This window comes from Symphodus melops (genome assembly GCF_947650265.1).
Source record: "Symphodus melops genome assembly, chromosome: 2".
In the NCBI taxonomy this organism is placed as follows: Eukaryota; Metazoa; Chordata; class Actinopteri; order Labriformes; family Labridae; genus Symphodus; species Symphodus melops.
In genome coordinates this window covers 92,642-114,180 of record NC_136692.1, presented here as the reverse complement: position 1 = coordinate 114,180, position 21,539 = coordinate 92,642, and the positions used below count along the sequence as shown (strand labels likewise).

The 21,539-nt window shown below is 43.7% G+C and overlaps 1 protein-coding gene across 2 annotated transcripts in view; it reads right to left on the bottom strand.

The window, feature by feature from the left end:
- The window catches only part of ttbk1a (tau tubulin kinase 1a), a 29,305-nt gene extending 8,436 nt beyond the window's left edge, over positions 1–20,869 (bottom strand). For both annotated transcript variants that reach the window (XM_079336990.1, XM_079336989.1), the window contains exons 1-8: positions 19,703–20,869; positions 17,722–17,814; positions 16,993–17,118; positions 16,394–16,548; positions 15,314–15,524; positions 14,430–14,602; positions 13,691–14,031; positions 13,313–13,494 (exon numbers count right to left, since the gene is read on the bottom strand). In XM_079336990.1, the coding sequence (XP_079193116.1) occupies positions 13,313–13,494; positions 13,691–14,031; positions 14,430–14,602; positions 15,314–15,524; positions 16,394–16,548; positions 16,993–17,118; positions 17,722–17,811 (1,278 nt within the window). In that variant the 5' untranslated portion in view covers positions 17,812–17,814; positions 19,703–20,869. The remainder of the gene's footprint in view (positions 1–13,312; positions 13,495–13,690; positions 14,032–14,429; positions 14,603–15,313; positions 15,525–16,393; positions 16,549–16,992; positions 17,119–17,721; positions 17,815–19,702) is intronic.
- Between the last annotated feature and the right edge of the window lie 670 nt (positions 20,870–21,539).

The window sequence follows — 21,539 nt, the reverse complement described above, 5'->3', positions numbered from 1 at the left end:
AGGTATAAATGTTTTGCAGTAACGTGGAAGTGAAGATGGTTAATAAATGTTTGTTACCATGGCAACACAAAGAGTCGTCCTCACCCAATGGGGATTTCTTGCTTTAAAGTACGAAACGTTGCCACTTCCTGCACGCTGTCTCTCGTTTAACCATCCTCTCTCTAAACTTGACGATCTGAAGCTTCGGTTCTTCTGATGAAATCTATCGTTTAAATAATTTAAAACACATTTTTTGTTTCTTTAAATCCTTTGATATTAAACATCGTCTGCAACATCTGTAGGAACCAGTTCTGTTTGGAGCATCTCTAAGGTTGTTCATCAGACCGCCATGACTCCGCCCCATAAAAACCTTTCATCGAACAAAGTTGATTTAGATCCAGAAGAAACGACGGATGTTTGGCTGAAACGTCGTTGCAGAAACATGAATCTGTTTGAACATCTGACGAACGATTGATCAATCAACAACGTTTAGCTCCAACCTGAAGTCGGAGATATTCTCCTTCACAGACTCCATGTCTCTATATGGGATAAATCTCAGCTAACAAACAGAAAGATGATGATGGCGTGTAACGAATCAGCTCGCCTGCTCTGATCCGTGAGTCCCTTTTTTTAGTTGCGATTTATTTACAAAAGACGTTTCTCAGTCCGAGGTGAAAGTTCGTTAACGTTGTAATTACAGTGCTGTGCTGTTTTCAGTCGAGGTGCGTGTCGTACAAACATCTCATGCAAAGAGTGGCGACGGACGGTAAACATACCGTCATTGATGCTGCGTATCATTTTTTAACTCAGAGTATCGTCAGCATAGAAAGCACACTCAAAGCTTTCTGAACCAGTTTGATCTGAAGGTGGCGCTGTGCTAACGGTGACACAGGACTTTGAATCAGTCACAATCTTGTACAGTTGGCGAATCTTTCCGCAGGCGTGCAAATTAAAGTTAGCAGCAAGTCCACGTCATACATTCTCTAAGTGGCTGTAGTGTAACCCTAAATATAAAACACAGCGAGAAGCAGCTTGAAAACAAACTCAGCTGAGCTAATGCTAACGGCATGAGCTTCATGAAGTGGTGCATAATAAGTTAATGTAGCCCTTAAGAAAACCAACATGGCCGCCCTGACTAGTCTCAACGTGTTCACGATCAGGACGCTTTGAAAACATTCAGTGAAGATGGCACGGAGCGCCGCTGTCGCCTCATTTTAAACACAAAACATTTTCAGGAGGAAGTTTTCACTCAGAGCTCCGCCTTCATGTTGCGTTATAACGGCGTGCAGGGAGGTGTTTTATCAACAACACAAGGGCCTGCTCTCTGCTCGGCTTTACAGGATATTTAAAGTCAGGGTTGGTCATTTCCTTCAGATTCACTTTATAAGATGTTGGTTAAAACTGTCTTTAGGTCCTGACAGAAATTAATAACTCAGGTTCTCTGAAAAAGCAACAAAGAAAATCCATCATCTGTCTCAGTTTGTAAACACGTAAAAACTTCGACCAATGTCTGATGACGGTTTGTTTTTTATAAACTAATCAATCTTTATTTGTATAGTTATTCATAACAGGTTTATAAACAGCAGGTAAAGGAGCTTCCTGTTTGTCTGTTAACATTAACAAAAGAGCAGGTAAACATGCTCATTGTTATGTTTACATAAAGCAGGTAAAGGACCTTACTGATGGCTATATTACAAGAGCTCAGCTTAATCCGTCATAGAAGAACAAACTTCCTTTTAACAGGCAGAAATCTTCAGCAGACCCGGATCATGATGAACAGCCATCTGATAAACTGAGCTGGACTTTAACATGTGATGGAGGAGATGCAGAAAGAAGGAGAGGATGCTACTTTCAAAATCATGCTAGTTTTAGAAAATTACCAACCCTGCCTTTAAGTCTTAATTTACTTTTCTTGAACTGATTCACACAGCGCGTTTCCTCTGACCTCTGACCTCAGGGTGGGGATTTAAAACGCTGCTTCAATATTTTACGTGTTTCACTTTAGCAGGTTTTAAAAATGTGCAAACTGGTGACAGCTAACTTTAGCGAATGAAAGCTAACAGCTACAATTAGCTTACGAGTTGATTATTGTTTGCGGTTTCATGAACCTCCTAGAACTCCTCCTGACCCACATGGAGTCCCTCGCAGACCCCCTGAGGGTCGGGCTCCCTAGTCTGAAGAACACTGAACTAGCTTAGAGTTCTCCAGCAATAAAAAACGTTCATAAAAGGTTGAAGCGTGAGAAAGAGCGTCGGAGGAAAACGGCTGCTGTGTGAACTTTTATTTCCTGATTCTTCTTCTCTTTGTGGAATTATTGTCGTCAGATTAAACGTGTTTGAAGAGTCGGAGTGATGGTCTGAAGAGGATTTAAATGAACGTCTTATTGCGTGGATACAGTCGACGCCGCTCTGCGGCTCCTCTGGGATAAAGTGCAACAGTGACATCACTGAAAGGTGAACAGGAAGCTCGATGAAGAGAAGGGAACGCTTCACGCTTAAAAACCTGCAGAATCATTTTAGTCCTGACGATCCAGCAAAAACTTAAATCCTGACCAACACGGCCGAGCAACCAAAGCAGAACCCCTCCAATGAGCACAGACGGTCTGGACCTGGACCTGGTCTCTGGAAGACCGGATTTCACTCAAACTCAGCAGCCAGATGAGGCCTCCCCCGGCCTCCTCGCTGGTCTGCGTTAGTAACATCGTTCTGTACCCGACATGCGCCATGAAGCAGAAAGAAGTAACCATGGTAACCACTCGTGGAGAAGAAGTAACCATGGTAACCACTCGTGGAGTCCATCCTGCTAAAATGTTTGTTAATTCTGAGACGATGACCTCTTCCTGCTGTCACAGTTACTGCGAGGATAAAACGCGCCTGTGCTGCACCGTTTACAATGGCGTCAGATAGAGGTCCACATCTCACGCAGACCGTGCTCGTGTACACGTGGACCGACCACGTCTACAGAACCGAACGTTGGTGTTCACACTGATCGACACAACCGGACTGTGGGTTTAAGTGTCATCGGCTCTGATGTAAAACCACCTTAAATCTCCACGCCAAACTCCTGCGGCGTAGACCAACTGAAACACGAATCAGACCGCACGAACATGGTCAGAGCTCCCATGATGCTCTCTGTTTCACAGCCTCCATTGATGAGTGAAGAAATCAAATGTTATAAATAAATCAGGGATTAATTAAGTATTTAAAAAAAATAAACTAAATGAAGACGTCGTTCGGTGACTTTCTGTTTTTTATATATTTAGCATTTTTTATTTTTATTATTTTTGTACGACGTTAAACAAATGTTGTTTTGAACTTCAGTGAAATGTGGTTTGTCCCTTCGGGGCCTCCGTACAAGCACAGCAGAGTCACTGCGAGGCGTTCAGGGACGCCGCTTTAGTGTGGGTGAAGTGGTCACTGCGAGGCGTTCAGGGACGCCGCTTTAGTGTGGGTGAAGTGGTCACTGCGGGGCGTTCAGGGACGCCGCTTTAGTGTGGGTGAAGTGGTCACTGCGGGGCGTTCAGGGACGCCGCTTTAGTGTGGGTGAACAAGATGAACAAATGCCTTCTTCGAGGTCTCTTGATCGCCAGGACGACCTGCATTCGACGATCATTGCTTCGTTTCAGCGGGACGTAAAGAAACAAAAAAAAGCCATAAAACTTAACAGTCTGTTAGCAGCCGCACTCAGTTCCTCTGTTCGTCCTCTTCATGGAGACGCCACGCCACGCCGCCGTCAATGGCGTTCGCAGCAGAGGGGCGGTCACAGTTTATTGCATGGAAATGATTCCTCTTCTTCTTCTGTTCCTCTGCGCCGGTCATACAGCTACAACAGTGTGTCTGTGTGTGTGTCTGTGTGTTTGTGTGTGTGTCTGTGTGTGTGTATGTGTGTGTGTGTCTAGTCCGGCTCGGTTCGTCTCGCTACGACGTGCATTTTGCTGCGTTTCCATAGACTGATCCCAGGAAAGATTCCCAAATAACCGATCCGTACCGCTGATTGTTAGCGTGTGTATTTGTCCTCGCCGCTCACAGCCTTCTCTGAAACAAAGCTGGATTGAGTTCTTGTAATAAAGAGTCACATGACAGTGACAGAGGAGACGACCTGCTGGATGTCTCCAGCGTTGGTTTGGTTTGTGGAGCGTTTTTCTCCTTTGTTGAATTTATTAGTTAGCGGTTAGCGGTTAGCTGCTATCATGTGATGCTATTACGTAGCGGCTATCGGCATCCGGCTCACACGCCGCTTACCAAATAGGGCACGGGTGGCTGTGGAAACGCAAACGGGATCGGGTTAAATCGAACCAAACTGTACCGAACTGTACTGATCCGTACCGGACTGCTGTGTCTCTGTGTGTGTGTGTGTGTGTGTGTGTGAGTCTGAGTCTGTGCGTGTGTGTCTCTCAGCTGCTGTTCTTGTTCATTAGCTTGGCTAACATCTGCTGCAGCTGCGTCCTCGACACGTTCAGCACTGAGTGTCTGCTCCGCGGGCTGCCGGGCGTGGGCAGTGTGCCGGCGTGCCGGCGCCGCACCGAGGCGGTGGTTCCATTGACGTGAGCGGGGCTACTCTCTGCCGAACGGCTCCTCTGGATGAAGCTGCCTCCTCCGTGGGGATACTGCTCTGTCTCCAGGGTGGAGGAGGAAAAGACGTAGGAGGCCAGCCTCCTCAGCTGATTGGGCCGTGGGTGGTGCCTCTCCTCTTCTAACTGTGGACAGACCAATCAGAAAGAAGAAGGGCAGTGTTAAAAGATGGAAGCAGACTCTTTCAAAATAATAGCTTATTTAATGATTTCCTACAACTAGGTTTTGACTTCCTGCCCCGACCCCTCACTGACCGGGCGTTAGACAAGAGAGAGCTGATTGGGGCTCTCGCTCATCTAAAGCAGCTGATTGGTCAAAGGCTGCAAGGGGAGGAGCCTGTGAGAAAAGCTGGGGGAGCGTACAGTCTACAGTTACAGCTATCACATGCTGGTTTCTACAGAAAGACTACAGATGACTGAGTGTTAGCTGCATGGGTTGCCAGATTGGTAACAGTTCCCCCCTTTACACAAAGAGGACACAGCAGCACGACACTGACTGACACTAAACTAACAGTCTGAACACTTCATGAGCACGGATATGCAAAAAGAAAACAGGGGAAACTCAAGAGAGATGGAGTCTTCAAGCACACAAAACACAGACACACAACAGAGGAAAAAAAGGAGGAAATATGTGTGAACAAAAAGAGGAGGAGGAAGAACAGAACGGAGTGAGAGAACAGAGGTAAAGGACTATTCCTAAACTGTGCTTACCCCGAAACATCACTTTATTTCTTCTTCTGTTGTCCCAATGGCACCCTCGCTCTTTGTCTGTCTCCTCAGGTGACTCAAACTCGACATACGGTGTACTTTTAAAGCGATAGTTGGGGGCAAAGGATCAGTAGTTATGTGGAGGGTGGAGGGGGTGGGACACTTGGAGAGGAGTAAAAAAAGAGAAGTCCTCGATGGATGGCGTGGAGCAGAGCTCGCTATCGGCTTGGAGCAAACATCGGGCACGTACATACAAAACCAACGGAGGACTAAACCTGACTGTGATAAAGAGAGGATCCTGAAGGTACGGAGGACTAAACCTGACTGTGATAAAGAGAGGATCCTGAAGGTACGGAGGACTAAACCTGACTGTGATAAAGAGAGGATCCTGAATGTACGGAGGACTAAACCTGACTGTGGTAAAGAGAGCAGCCTGAACGTACGGAGGACTAAACCTGACTGTGATAAAGAGAGGATCCTGAAGGTACGGAGGACTAAACCTGACTGTGATAAAGAGAGCAGCCTGAACCTACGGAGGACTAAACCTGACTGTGATAAAGAGAGCAGCCTGAATGTACGGAGGACTAAACCTGACTGTGATAAAGAGAGCAACCTGAACCAACGGAGGACTAAACCTGACTGTGATAAAGAGAGCAGCCTGAACGTACGGAGGACTAAACCTGACTGTGGTAAAGAGAGCAGCCTGAACGTACGGAGGACTAAACCTGACTGTGGTAAAGAGAGCAGCCTGAAGGTACAGAGGACTAAACCTGACTGTGATAAAGAGAGCAGCCTGAACGTACGGAGGACTAAACCTGACTGTGATAAAGAGAGCAGCCTGAACGTACGGAGGACTAAACCTGACTGTGATAAAGAGAGCAGCCTGAACGTACGGAGGACTAAACCTGACTGTGATAATGAAATGAGTGCATGAATAAATCGAAAAGTCACATGTATAAGTTTATAAATGAATCAAATTAAAAAATCACCACGCTCATGATTACAACGTAGAACCTGAAACAAAGTGTGAAATGTTCAAAACAACTGTGCTAATGTTTGAACTCTTCCTCTAGTGCCCCCAAAATGTTCAAGCACACATGTCATGTAATGTGATCTCAAGAGGATGAACCCTTTAGAAATGTAATGACTGCATGAACTATAAAAAGCAGTGAATAAAAGCAGTTGTCCCCCATTGTTGTCTTCAAATGCTTCCAGCATCCGGAGACACCAGTCTATTCCTGCTTCACAGTCTTTGTATAAAAGTTTTGGCACGCAGATAACCCGAGGCCTCGAAAGAAAGGACAGTGTTCTGAATCTCGAGCTCGGACCATCCATTGAACGCATCTCGACGGAGTTTCTCGGAGAGCGTCTTATTCATATTCTGAAATAAAAACGATATTGAGAGGCAAAGAACAGGACCTCCATGGAGATCGGCCTGCTCGACAGAGAACACACCGATCCTATTAATCCTCTGGGAACAACTGCCACCATCGCAAATCTTCTGCACAGAAACACACTGAAGATATGGTTTCATTATCTGACCTATCCTCAACAGCGGACAAACAGTTTACAAGTGAAGCTTAATTAGGTCTGGGCAGTTAGCTTTAGAAAGTGTGTTTAATAATTGAGTTATAATTGTGAAACTGTGATAATATCTGCGGTGTTATTCAGGGTTTTCCCAGACTGCTGCGTCCAGAGGATAAAACCTCCTTTTGTTTTCTTGTTTTCGGCCGCTGCATCTCCTGTGTGTTTGTCTGTGAACTCTAGCGTTATAACCGGGTAATACTTTTTATGTTCAGGAAGACCAGTGTAAACACTGTCTAATATTAATTCAGCCACTGGCTTCTGGTGTTGAAGCAGACTATTTCCAAGCTGTGCACGAGTTTGAGACTGTGATCCAGCCTCTACAGACACACACTCCTGTAGATGCTGAGGAGACGTAGATCAGTTAAAGACAAAGTTTCCCTCGGTCTCGAGACAACAGACCAGGTTGGAAGACCTGTATTCAGTGTCCGTCATCACATGATCACACGTGGTTATGCCGCCACCAGTCCACCGCCATGTAGTTTAGTTAATAATAGTTATTTGTTTGATTGAGTTTCATTGATTAACTTGATGTTTCTTTGTCATAATTTAAAGAACAGTTGTTTGTGATTACTGGTGTATTTGCATTGTGACATAGGCTGGTTGAAAGGGCTTTTGTTTTTCGGACTTTGCACCTTCAATTAAAAAAAGATTGTTAATTTATAATAATGTCATGGTGGCGCCTCCTAGGTTTATTAAACTCAGTTTAATAGTAATTGCTGACTTATATTCATTATTAAATAAACATAATTATTAATGTTATTTCATAACCAAATTTTACATATATGTTGATCGTGTTTTAGGTCCTGCAAAACCCCAACATTATGGTGCCCCGTGTGAGGCTGTCTACACCTACATTATGGTGCCCCGTGTGAGGCTGTCTACACCTACATTATGGTGCCCCGTGTGAGGCTGTCTACACCTACATTATGGTGCCCCGTGTGAGGCTGTCTACACCTACATTATGGTGCCCCGTGTGAGGCTGTCTACACCTACACTATGGTGCCCCGTGTGAGGCTGTCTACACCTACATTATAGTGCCCCGTGTGAGGCTGTCTACACCTACATTATGGTGCCCCGTGTGAGGCTGTCTAAACCTACACTATGGTGCCCCGTGTGAGGCTGTCTACACCTACATTATGGTGCCACGTGTGAGGCTTCTACACCTACATTATGGTGCCCCGTGTGAGGCTGTCTAAACCTACACTATGGTGCCCCGTGTGAGGCTGTCTAAACCTACACTATGGTGCCCCGTGTGAGGCTGTCTAAACCTACACTATGGTGCCCCGTGTGAGGCTGTCTAAACCTACATTATAGTGCCCCGTGTGAGGCTGTCTAAACCTACATTATAGTGCCCCGTGTGAGGCTGTCTACACCTACATTATGGTGCCCCGTGTGAGGCTGTCTACACCTACATTATAGTGCCCCGTGTGAGGCTTCTACACCTACATTATGGTGCCCTGTTTGAGGCTGTCTACACCTACACTATGGTGCCCCGTGTGAGGCTTCTACACCTACATTATGGTGCCCTGTTTGAGGCTGTCTACACCTACATTATGGTGCCCCGTGTGAGGCTGTCTACACCTACATTATAGTGCCCTGTTTGAGGCTGTCTACACCTACATTATGGTGCCCCGTGTGAGGCTGTCTATACCAAGCTCTTTTGTCAGATTTGGTCCTCTTCTTTTGAAGTGTTGCATTTCCATTAGTTTTACAGAAGTGTGTTGTTTAAGTATTTTAAGCCCTTTTTATTTGGTGTGACTTTTTCAGTTTAGAGGTCCTTTATTGTTTAGAGATATACTTTAGGTAGTTTCAAGGTTAAGTTAATACTTCATACGTTTATATTTTCAACATGAATCATTCACATTCGGTGACTAGGAGTCCAAGAAGATAAAACTGTTATGAAGTCGGATTTTCTGGCACCACTTCACCCACTACTAATGTGTATGGAGAGAGAAAGACTCCAGCAACATTTGTGTCATGAAGATCGACTTCATTAGACCGAGGTGTGTCAGCTCGGGGCCTTCATCATCCCCAGCTGAAATGCGTCGCTCTAAAAAAGGTACATAAGTTGATCTTCAGGCTGACAAAGATACCAAGAATAAAATAGTAACGAAAGCTTAAAGAAGCACCTTTTAAACGTGTTTAGTGGCTTTGTTTCCTCCGACATCCGCACTGCACCATTTTTCATCAAATTAACATAATCAAGATTTTCATGAAGGGTCTTCACACTAGATCAGCAGAAGAAGTCTGAAGCAGAGGTCCAACCTTGGAGCATCTCCTACTTGTATCTAAGAGAAGCTGGGACCCCAAAGGAATTAAATTATATGTGGCCGACAGAGATGAACCAATAGATCCTGATATAAACCATCTTGTCAGTGTTTACCTGGATGTAACTCAATATGTGCAAATCTCATTTTGACTGCGAGATAAGCAATAATGTATAGCACATCTCCGGTTAAACCTAATTTCATATCGATTAATATGCCAGGTGTTTTCCGAACAATAAAAGAAAATTCTTCTTTTGTCCAACCAACCGAACAAAACCTAAAGACTATTTACTCTCTTTCAGAAATGACAAAAAATGAAAACAAAACAAACAGGAACTGAGCAACTGAGGAACAAGTCTGACAGACGAACCAAAACACACAACAGAGCTCCATTTATCACCAGCACATCAACAACATGGTTCCAAACCTTTCAAACCACAATGTAAAGAGTTCGGAGCCACTAGAGTATCAGTGAGACAGAGAGTAAACAAAGACTATCAGAGAGTAAACAAAGACTATCAGAGAGTAAACAAAGACTATCAGAGAGTAAACAGAGACTATCAGAGAGTAAACAGAGACTATCAGAGAGTAAACAAAGACTATCAGAGAGTAAACAAAGACTATCAGAGAGTAAACAAAGACTATCAGAGAGTAAACAAAGACTATCAGAGAGTAAACAAAGACTATCAGAGAGTAAACAGAGACTATCAGAGAGTAAACAGAGACTATCAGAGAGTAAACAAAGACTATCAGAGAGTAAACAAAGACTATCAGAGAGTAAACAAAGACTATCAGAGAGTAAACAAAGACTATCAGAGAGTAAACAGAGACTATCAGAGAGTAAACAAAGACTATCAGAGAGTAAACAGAGACTATCAGAGAGTAAACAAAGACTATCAGAGAGTAAACAGAGACTATCAGAGAGTAAACAAAGACTATCAGAGAGTAAACAAAGACTATCAGAGAGTAAACAAAGACTATCAGAGAGTAAACAGAGACTATCAGAGAGTAAACAGAGACTATCAGAGAGTAAACAGAGACTATCAGAGAGTAAACAAAGACTATCAGAGAGTAAACAGAGACTATCAGAGAGTAAACAGAGACTATCAGAGAGTAAACAGAGACTATCGGAGAGTAAACAGAGACTATCAGAGAGTAAACAGAGACTATCAGAGAGTAAACAAAGACTATCAGAGAGTAAACAAAGACTATCAGAGAGTAAACAAAGACTATCAGAGAGTAAACAAAGACTATCAGAGAGTAAACAAAGACTATCGGAGAGTAAACAGAGACTATCGGAGAGTAAACAGAGACTATCGGAGAGTAAACAGAGACTATCGGAGAGTAAACAGAGACTATCAGAGAGTAAACAAAGACTATCAGAGAGTAAACAAAGACTATCAGAGAGTAAACAAAGACTATCAGAGAGTAAACAAAGACTATCAGAGAGTAAACAGAGACTATCAGAGAGTAAACAGAGACTATCGGAGAGTAAACAGAGACTATCAGAGAGTAAACAGAGACTATCAGAGAGTAAACAAAGACTATCAGAGAGTAAACAAAGACTATCAGAGAGTAAACAAAGACTATCAGAGAGTAAACAAAGACTATCAGAGAGTAAACAAAGACTATCGGAGAGTAAACAGAGACTATCGGAGAGTAAACAGAGACTATCGGAGAGTAAACAGAGACTATCAGAGAGTAAACAGAGACTATCAGAGAGTAAAAGCAGGCATCAGACAACAGAGACAACATTCTGAATTCAGATCATCCCAAACACTTTAACAAAGCTAAATGTTGGCACAGGTCCTGAATCATAAAGAGGCCCCTAAAGATGGGTGGGTGAGTGGACAGCTTGCTCAGCCCTGAATGCTGACCACCCATAGCCAATCTGATACAACGAGCCGTTTCATGACGTGCACACAGCGACGTAATCACTTACCAACGACCACACAGACAACAAACTTGTCTGCAGTGTGGCTGTGAGGAGCCAATCAGCAGCAGACAGAAAGGTTTGACATACAGGAAGAGAAACACAGAACACCTGTTTCTCTGACCCTACTTGTCCCCGCACCTTTCTGCCCGAGGGCGGAGCCTCACATCTGCACTGCCTGTATGTGCTCGCTCCCACTCTCTCTCTCCATCACAGGCTGGGGGAGCCAGCACGTTAACGTTATATAATGAATATTATGTTGTTACAGAGGGACCCTTCTTTGATAAAACCTCAATGTTTGAGCGCGTTATTAACAAGTTTGAACTGATGTGAGAAGAAGCACTAAACAGGAAATATTGCAGATGAATATGAATAATTATTGTATATAAATCATAATGAAAAATCTGTTGTTCAGTGAGACACAGAGTCTGTCAGAGATCCTTCAGCAAGGAACGTCTGTGTGAAAGAGTGAGTGTGAACTTTCTAACAAGAGAACATTTCATGACCATGTTTTATTGTAAAAGACCATTCAACCTTTCCTTAATATCTAAAGACACGCTCATCATAAATTATGTCATAAAAATTCAGAAGGAAACAGGAAGTACAATATTTGACACTCAACAGGTCGGAGCATCTCTCATACGTGTGTGTGTGTGTGTGTGTGTGTGTGTGTGTGTGTATCCTCTGTACAGTCAGAGAGGAAAAACAGTAGAACAACAGAAGATGAAAACATGGTCAATATCATGGCTGAAGGTCAGATCATACAGGAAGGAAGTAGCTGTTGTGTCCCATTCATTCCTTCAGAATAAAACAATGGTCCAAAGTAAAAGTTATGAGCAAAAGCAAAGAGATGGAAAACATTTCAGCTTTGCTCCATGAACAGATAAAAGACGATAGCAGTGTTCAGAAACAGCAAGATCAGGTCTGAACATGTCACAGGAAGTCGAGGAGGAAGTTAAACCAACAGCAGCGCCAGAGTGGGAATAAACCTAACAAGACATCTAAACTTCTGACAAGTTTATTATGTTAACACATGATGATCATCACCAGTAAGTAAGGAGCAACGTCAGATCAAGCTAGCTGTGTCTAGTCATTATGCTAAGCTACATATTTCCTCCTCCTGTTCCTGCGACAAAATGTCAATTCAGAGACTTGCGTGTCTTCAAACTAGAGCTCCAGATGTGATCACAAATAAATCCAAGTGACTACAAGTTGCAAAACATTGTGGAGCGACTCTGCAGATAGCTTCAGAACAGCACGGTGTCATCAGCGTAGAAGGAGATACTAAACAACAGAGCTTTGACAGGGTTCACCAAACGTTTTCAGGGTGTGTGAAGACGGGCTCAACAGTTAGCTGATGTGTTTTAATGTCGCTTACAGCATTAGCTGCTCTGTTGGAGAATGTTTTCACTGTTCATCTATCTGCAGCTGGTTGAACAGATCGACTGGTTGTGACGGATGTCAGCTGTAGACGCTGCTGCCGCCATGCCTATAGCTTACCACCGTGTGTTTAAAGGACAAGTCCAGCAGGAGGCACAGTGCTGCTCATCAACTTTACCCAATGCTTTGTAAGGCTAGAAAATGTTCAAAACTTTGATACCACGTTCTCAAATGATGCAGTCTTTGTTAATGATCGATAGCATCAAAGTATTTAAACAGTGCCTTCATTTCATGACGGATAAACAAAAAGGGGAACCCATTAACAATTGCAGATAAAACTCCTCCCCCTCGTTGTCATTGATTGTCAACCACTTATCTCTGGCTCCTCCCACTTATTTGGTCCCTTCTTGGTCTGCTAGACTTTGAGATTGCTTCACATGTAAAGTGCGTTATAAAATAATGTATTATAATCGTTATTGTTGTGAAAGACTACAGAATGTTTTTTATTCCGATGGTTATTTGCTGACCTTGTAGTCTTTCCTGACACATACTGTCTGGGTTCAGCGCTATGCTAGAGGGCATTTCAGAAGTCTGAACAGTAGTTCTGGGGTTTGAACCAATCCCCTTTCGGTTTAAGGTTTTATCAACCCTGCAGTGACTCTCAAACCTTCAGGATCACTCACACTGATGAGCCGCAGAGAGCAGACCTTTGATTGGCTGGATTTGTCCTTTAAGCTGCATGTTGATGGACAGATACGTTAGTCGGTGCAGCTGTAGCACAGCGCCTCCTTGTGTCAGAGTCACTGCAAGGCAGCCGCCCACCTCCTCATCTGTCGACCAACACCAGAGAGCCAAGCTCTCCACTGATTGGCTTACTGGGTCTCTTACCGGTCTTTGAGGTCCAATGGGCTCTGACTCTCTCCGGCGAGGGCGTCCTGATTGTAGTGAGTGACACGGTGACTGGGCGGGGCTCCCTCCACTCCTCCTTGACGCTTCCTCCTCCGTTAGAGTGAGCATCCCTCGGCTGCTGTCCCTGGTGTGAGTCTTTGGTCGAACCACCAGCTCGCCTCCTGCAGAATGACAAGCATTTTATTTGTATTCATTTTTTATCCTGTAAACGATTTTTAGAATTAAGGAGATGCTCGAAAATACCCAGACAAGGGTTAACCTTCCGTTTGACTTTCAGTTTCTCATCAGTCATTATAATGAAGTGGAAAACTGCAGAACATTATCTGAAGCCTCAGACATTTAAATGTGAACTCTTACCTCCCGCCCTGAGCCTCCTCCTCTCCTCCTGCTCCTCAAGGGGGCGGAGCTCCTCGGGCTCTTCGTCTGTGGTTCCTGACGTTGTTGGTTGGAAGTCTCGAAGCTCAGTTTCTTTGTCAATGATAACCCACTCTTTGCTGTCAAAGTCCTCCTCCTCGGCCAGCGGGACGGAGCGAATAAATGCGTTGCTATGCGCCTCCTGGTCGACTGATGCCACGGACACCTCCTGCCGGCCGCTGGCCTGACGATCACCACGGCAACCAGGGTCAACAGACAGCATCTGAGCGGGCTGTGAGGAGTAAACGTGACGAGAAGGAGAGCCAAGGATGTCCATTCTCGACCTGTGGGACATGCAGAGACATTTAGAGGCCTGGAGACTCAACAAGTTGTGAGCCAACAGACACTCGTTTCTATTTATCAACAAGTCAGGCCAGAAAAATCCAAGTCTCACAATATAGAGACTAGTGAAAGACCAACTCATGCTTTAAATCCTTAAAGACCAAGTCAAACTCAAGCTTTTTCAGATGATCAAAAGTCCATTTAGCAAGTCCAAGTCAAATCTCAAATCTCTTTAGTTTTTAAGTCAAAGCTGTGAGTCTGAGTCAAGTCTCAAGTCAATTGCAAAAATCCATGGCCAAAGATCAAGGAGCAAAAACAAAACCATGTCACACGTTTTGTTTAAGGTCAGTGTAAAGTCAACTGAGGCGGGTAAATTCAAGATGTCCGGTGTTTACGTCACCTCTGTCCATATCCGTCAACTCGGCCCTCAGCAGCTGACAGACGGTCAGATTCAGGGCTGTTGACTCGGCGGTACCGCAACGACCGTCCCTGGCCTGTTGGCGACTCTGGGGCTCCTCCTCGAACCGGTGATGCTGGACATGCTCCCCGGCCTGACTCCTCCTCTTGAGCCCCCTGAGCAGGGATAACAGTTCAGTGAAAAGCGGAAGGGTATAAAGATCATGGACCAGGTGACATATACTTTGGTACCTACCGTATACTTTGGTACCAACCTTATACTTCGGTACCAACTGTATACTTCGGTACCTACCGTATACTTCGGTACCAACCTTATACTTCGGTACCAACTGTATACTTCGGTACCTACCGTATACTTCGGTACCAACCGTATACTTCGGTACCAACCGTATACTTCGGTACCTACCGTATACTTCGGTACCTACCGTATACTTCGGTACCAACCTTATACTTTGGTACCTACCGTATACTTCGGTACCAACCTTATACTTCGGTACCTACCGTATACTTCGGTACCAACCGTATACTTCGGTACCTACCGTATACTTCGGTACCAACCGTATACTTCGGTACCAACCGTATACTTCGGTACCTACCGTATACTTCGGTACCAACCTTATACTTCGGTACCAACCGTATACTTCGGTACCTACCGTATACTTCGGTACCAACCGTATACTTCGGTACCTACCGTATACTTCGGTACCAACCTTATACTTTGGTACCTACCGTATACTTTGGTACGTACTGTATACTTTGATAGTAGGCAACATATACTTTGATAGCAGGCAATGTACTGACAGGCAACTGCTCAGGTAAAGGACAGCTCATCAAAATATCTTCCATTCTTCGTGTCACAGTTCAGACCTTGTTCAGGCTGATCCTAAGTCTGTTGCGGTTAAAGTCTGTGTCCTCCCAGGTCTCTCCCGTCTCCCCGACATGCGGGGCACTTGTCTCCCCAGGGGGCCGGCTAGGCGGGGCCGGGGGGGCGTTCTCCTGATCACTCAGGTGTTCATCCTGCAGAACGTCGTCTGTGTTCTCCCGCTGAAGATCTCCAGGAACGGATGTCACGATGGCCCTGTTTACAGCGAACAAACGAGGCGATGATGTTTCACAGATCTGTTCTTTGTTTGAGGTCCTTCGCGGTTTTAGTATTTTTTCATACATGATAACAACATATATGAATTATATTATTGTAATAATCTAAATTACACGCATTCTTCGCAGGCAAATGCAAATTGTCTCTCTAAATTTTGTCTCCATATTTGTTTGTATTATGAAATAACCCTTGTATAATAGGCTTAAAACCAAATGATATAGAAACAAAAATAACACTTTATGCTGACGATGCAACCTTCTTTCTGCAGCCGAAGAAATCTTCACTTTATGCCCTTATAGATGATATAATTTCCTTTTCAAAATTATCTGGATTATACCCCAACTTTGAGAAATGGGGGCGGCAGTAGCTCAGTCTGTAGGGACCTGGGTTGGGAACCGGAGGGTCGCCGGTTCAAGTCCCGGCATGGACGGACCAAGTCCGGAAACTGGTCTGGTAGCTGGAGAGGTGCCAGTCCACTTCCTGAGCACTGCCGAGGTGCCCCTGAGCAAGGCACCAAACCCCCCAAAAAAACTGCTCTGGAGCGCTCTCTGTGGGCAGCCCCCTCACTCTGAGACCTCTCTATTAATGCAGAGTGAAAACCGAATTTCCCCTCGCGGGATTAATAAAGTATATTAAAAAAAAAGCACTATAATGAGAATTAGATCATTGAGAGGTACTGATTCTACTACATAGTGTCCGGCTCCAGTCAAGTGGAGTAATGGCTCAGTAAATGTCCTGGGAATTCACATTCCAGACAATCCAAAAGATATAGTCAAGGTAAATTATGAACTAAAGATGGAAAAAATTGCATAATGCCGCTCTCAAAAAGCTCAGAGATTGGTTCTTACCCGACCATTGCGGCTGTGGGTCGGGTGTTGTGCTGTGGTTGCGTGGAGGCACTGGTCGACAGTGTGACATCACCTCCTCCCTTTTCCCAGTCGAAAGGCTCATTCTCTGTGATTATTCGCTCCTTCATGCTGTTCTCAAACACCGACATGAGCAGCTGGACAAACACAAAGCACGGAAGTGAACCGGTGAATCTAAAGTCCAGGTGTACAACCTGAAGCACACAGGTGGATCTAAAGTCCAGGTGTACACCCTGAAGCACAAAGGTGGATCTAAAGTCCAGGTGTACACCCTAAGTCATACAGGTGAATCTAAAGTCCAGGTGTACAACCTGAAGCACACAGGTGGATCTAAAGTCCAGGTGTACACCCTGAAGCACAAAGGTGGATCTAAAGTCCAGGTGTACACCCCAAGTCATACAGGTGAATCTAAAGTCCAGGTGTTCACCCTAAGTCATACAGGTGAATCTAAAGTCCAGGTGTTCACCCTAAGTCCTACAGGTGAATCTAAAGTCCAGGTGTTCACCCTGAAGCACACAGGTGAATCTAAAGTCCAGGTGTTCACCCTGAAGCACAAAGGTGGATCTAAAGTTCAGGTGTACCTGGTAGTCTGGTTTGGTATAGTAGTCCAGGGCCAGAACGTGGTCCAGGAAGATATTAAACTCTGAAGGCATGTGTTTGAGCAGCATCCGATGGTCGTAACGCTCTTTAATCTGACCCACTTGTTCCTGCAGAGAACAACACAAATCTATTGAAGCTGCTGAGAAATGAGAGGTGGCATTTAACAAAGACTACATTCACTTTCTTTTAGCCCTGACCTTCGTCTGCACCACCCCCCCCGGAAATACATCCGTATGAGGGTTATCAGAGTCTGTCACACTTCCAAACTTTACTTTAAAATGATACAATCTGATATTTCAATGAGCCATGGACAATCAAAACATAGAGAGAGAGAGCAATAAGTTGACAACAATTCTGTTTGAAAAGTTACAAACATATTTGTGCAATTCAGACAGCTTACAGAATATGTCTTCTTTAATATTAAAAGAAAAAACATGACCCATTGTTGGGTGTTAAGGACTTCTAACAATGTTCCTGTGGTATACTGAAACAGGTCTTCATGTAGTACACGTGTAACTTCAATTGTATGGAAGTTTAAAAATCTGTTATGGTGACAACATTTGTCATTACAGCTGAGCCTGATAAGAAATTTATCGTAAAAACAAAACAAGGATCCAAAACAGGCTTAAAGGCTGCAAGAGATTCTGAGAACCATCACAGTTAAATTGTCTCCACCTTTCTAAAAGCTTTCATTGATTTACAAATCTTACCTTGTCTTTGATTTTTCGCCATGGCAACTGTCCAACAGCAAACTCCACCAACATGTAAAACAATGACCACAAGTCGTCATGGCGACCCATTTCCTATAAAAACAACAAAAAAAACAGAAAAAGTGATCATTGTTGTTGGATTCGGGCCATGTGTTTTGAACAAAGGACTCAGGTCTGTATCCCCCTTTAAAACCTGCCGAAAGTTATTTCTGAGGGAAAAACACAATGGACCTTACCCAGAACGCGCCCCCATGGCTCCTAACACATAAGTGTGAAAAAAGGAAAGGGGGGGGGGTCTGAATTCTCTATCCTCATTGGAGGAGGCCTAAAGTAATCCAGCAAGCAAGCTAGAAGCCATCACTCGCCAAGATTCACTGTCTTCAAATGCCTTGGCATCAGAGAATAAAACCTCTTTTTTAAATCATGGACCTGAGCAGTCTAGGAGACCAAACCTCTCCTCTCTGCTTGCCTCAAGGGCTGAGATGACCACTGTATCAATGGACAAAAAACAACTTCTCCGTGGTTGCTCCATAGGTTCTGTAGATCTTCACATGAATTCAAGCATCAGAGGATTTAGCTCACTACCTCCATTGAGTTCCATTTTTGAAAGTTTTGGACATGATCAGAAACTACACTATATCGCCAAAAGTATTCAGTCACCCATCCAAAGGATTGAAATTGCAGAGGTCGCCAACTGCAGAGTCTGTCATCATAGACCTCCAAACTTCCTGTGGCCTTCAGATTAGCTCAAGAACAGTGTGTAGAGAGCTTCATGGAATGGGTTTCCATGGCCGATCAGCTGCATCCAAGCCACACAATACAAAGTGCAATGCAAAGCATCCGCAGTGGTATGAAGCACGCCGCCACTGGACCCTACAGCAGTAGAGCTGCTTTCTCTGGAGTGACAAATCATGCTTCACCATCTGCCAATCTGATGGACAAGTCTGGGTTTGCGGTACTTGTCTGACTGCATTGTGCCAAGTGTAACGTTTGGTAGAGGTGGGATTATGGTGTGGGGTTGTTTCTCAGGAGCTGGGCTGGCCCCTTCGTTCCAGTGAAAGGAACTCTGAATGCTTCAGGATACCAAGAGATTTTGGACAATTCCATGCTCCCAACTTTGTGGAAACAGTTTGGGGATGGCCCCTTCCTGTTCCAACATGACTGTGCACCAGTGCACGAAGCACGGTCCATAAAGACATGGATGAACTTGACTGGCCTGCACAGAGTCCTGACCTCAACCCAATAGAATGTCTTTGGGATGAATTAGAGTGGAGACTGAGAGCCAGGCCTTCCCGTCCAACATCAGTGTTTGACCTCACAAATGTTCTTCTGGAAGAGTGGTCAAAGATTCCAATAAACACTCCCTTCCCAGAAGAGTTGAAGCTGTTATTGTCATGACTATGTCTTGATTTCCTGTCTTGTTTTTAGTTCTCAAGTTTCCCCTAGTGTTTCCCTGTTTGTAAGTGTCTTCTGATTTTATATTTAGTCCTAGTCTTTAGTGTGTTTCCCTGTTTGTAAGTGTCTTCTGATTTTATATTTAGTCCCAGTCTTTAGTGTGTTTCCCTGTTTGTAAGTGTTTTCTGATTTTATATTTAGTCCCAGTCTTTAGTGCGTTTCCCTGTGTCCTTGTGTCCTTCTATGTTGTCTGTAAGTTTGTTTCCTGTTTTATTTGTGTGAATGATTCCTGGTGTTTACTTGTTTAATCTTTAGTGTTTCCAGTTTTGTTTTGTAATGTCTTTCTTCAGTGTTCCATGTTTTACCTTGTAGGTCTTCAGTGTTGTCTGGTGTATATGTGAGTCAAGGCAGGTGAGTGAATACTTTTGGCAACATAGTGTATATGGTTCCAGCACATATAGTTTCTTTCCTTTAATTTTCATAAGACGTCATTGAACACAACTGGACAGGAGTGCTGCAGACAGCCCGCTGATCCCTGAATACATAAGGACACAAAGAATACATACCTCATTAAGAAAACACTGACCTTGTTTTTATGAGCGTTGACTGAAGCGTAGCGGACCGTCCCTCTGAAACCTGCCACAGTCCTCGGCTGGACACAGGAGGAGGAAAAGTTAGTCACAAAAACCGAGCACGCTATTCTCAGCTCTACGTACACAACTTTAAATATACTGCTGTTAACAAAAGCAGCATGTCTCCTCTACTGATTAAGTCTTTAACTTTCTGCTTCTCTGTCTGAGATAATATCATATCAGCTGTTTCTTTGGAACAGCGAGAGCCAGGTTTCCCCTCATCATACTGAAACACACTGCTTTAGTCTACTTTAACTGAGGCTGCTGTCAATATAATTCAAAAAACTTCATTTGTCCACGGTGGGCAATTCGGCTGCTCATTGAGCAGCAGCAAAGGTTGCTAAGAAGATTGGGTTGTTATAAATGTATGGAAACCTTACAGAAAGACACCTTTTTGTTAGAAGAAATCCAGTTGCTCTTAACAAAAATGTCACTCTCTTGTGATGTTGTTAGACTTTTTATATAGTAGTGTTAGGGTTCTATCCAAATGAGCTAATTAATGCAAAAACATTGGACAACTTGTACAGTGTTAGTGTCCCTGTGATTGTTTTCTGCAGGCGTTTTGGATGAAAACTAAATTTGCGTGCAAACCACATATGGCTCAGATATGAACTGTGCTGGTGGAGTTTCATTAGATCATAAAAATAAACAAAGCATGTGTTTCTTATTCTCATGACTTTGTGATCATGAAAACAGTCGCAGGATAGCCACACTTGCAGTCCAATCTGAAGCATGTCGTGGGGTCGTGCAGCTGGATTCAGAGAAAATTAAACAAGCAAATAAAAACACAAACAGAATCATGAGTAGAGGGTCACAGTGCAGTCACACAGCCAACATCTTCTCCAATAAAATGCACGAGTCATGAACAGGTAATTATGCTGTCACTGCGTGAAAGCAACAACATGAAAAGTGTGTGTGCTAAAAAACCTTTTTATTACCTTCACCTCAGCTTCTTACCGCTAATGACTGTTGGTAGGTTATGAAAAGTCTAACACCACCTCCCCTTCCCTCTGTAGTGAACGTTTAGTTGGTTTTAAAATCTCTATTTGATATTTGGTTTGATTCAAGGAAATATCCCCAAGAAAGAAAAATATTACCTTCTACATCTAAAGTACACCATTATGCAGATGATATGACTGTATTACCTTTACGTCTAAAGTACACCGTTATGCAGATGATACGACTGTATTACCTTTACGTCTAAAGTACACCGTTATGCAGATGATACGACTGTATTACCTTTACGTCTAAAGTACACCTTTATGCAGATGATACGACTGTATTACCTTTACATCTAAAGTACACCATTATGCAGATGATACGACTGTATTACCTTTACATCTAAAGTACACCTTTATGCAGATGATACGACTGTATTACCTTTACATCTAAAGTACACCATTATGCAGATGATACGACTGTATTACCTTTTACATCTAAAGTACACCTTTATGCAGATGATACGACTGTATTACCTTTACATCTAAAGTACACCATTATGCAGATGATATGACTGTATTACCTTTACATCTAAAGTACACCATTATGCAGATGATACGACTGTATTACCTTCTACATCTAAAGTACACCTTTATGCAGATGAGTTGACTGTATTACCTTTACGTCTAAAGTACACCGTTATGCAGATGATACGGACTGTATTACCTTTACATCTAAAGTACACCTTTATGCAGATGATACGACTGTATTACCTTCTACATCTAAAGTACCCCTTTATGCAGATGATACGACTGTATTACTTTCTACATCTAAAGTACACCTTAATGCAGA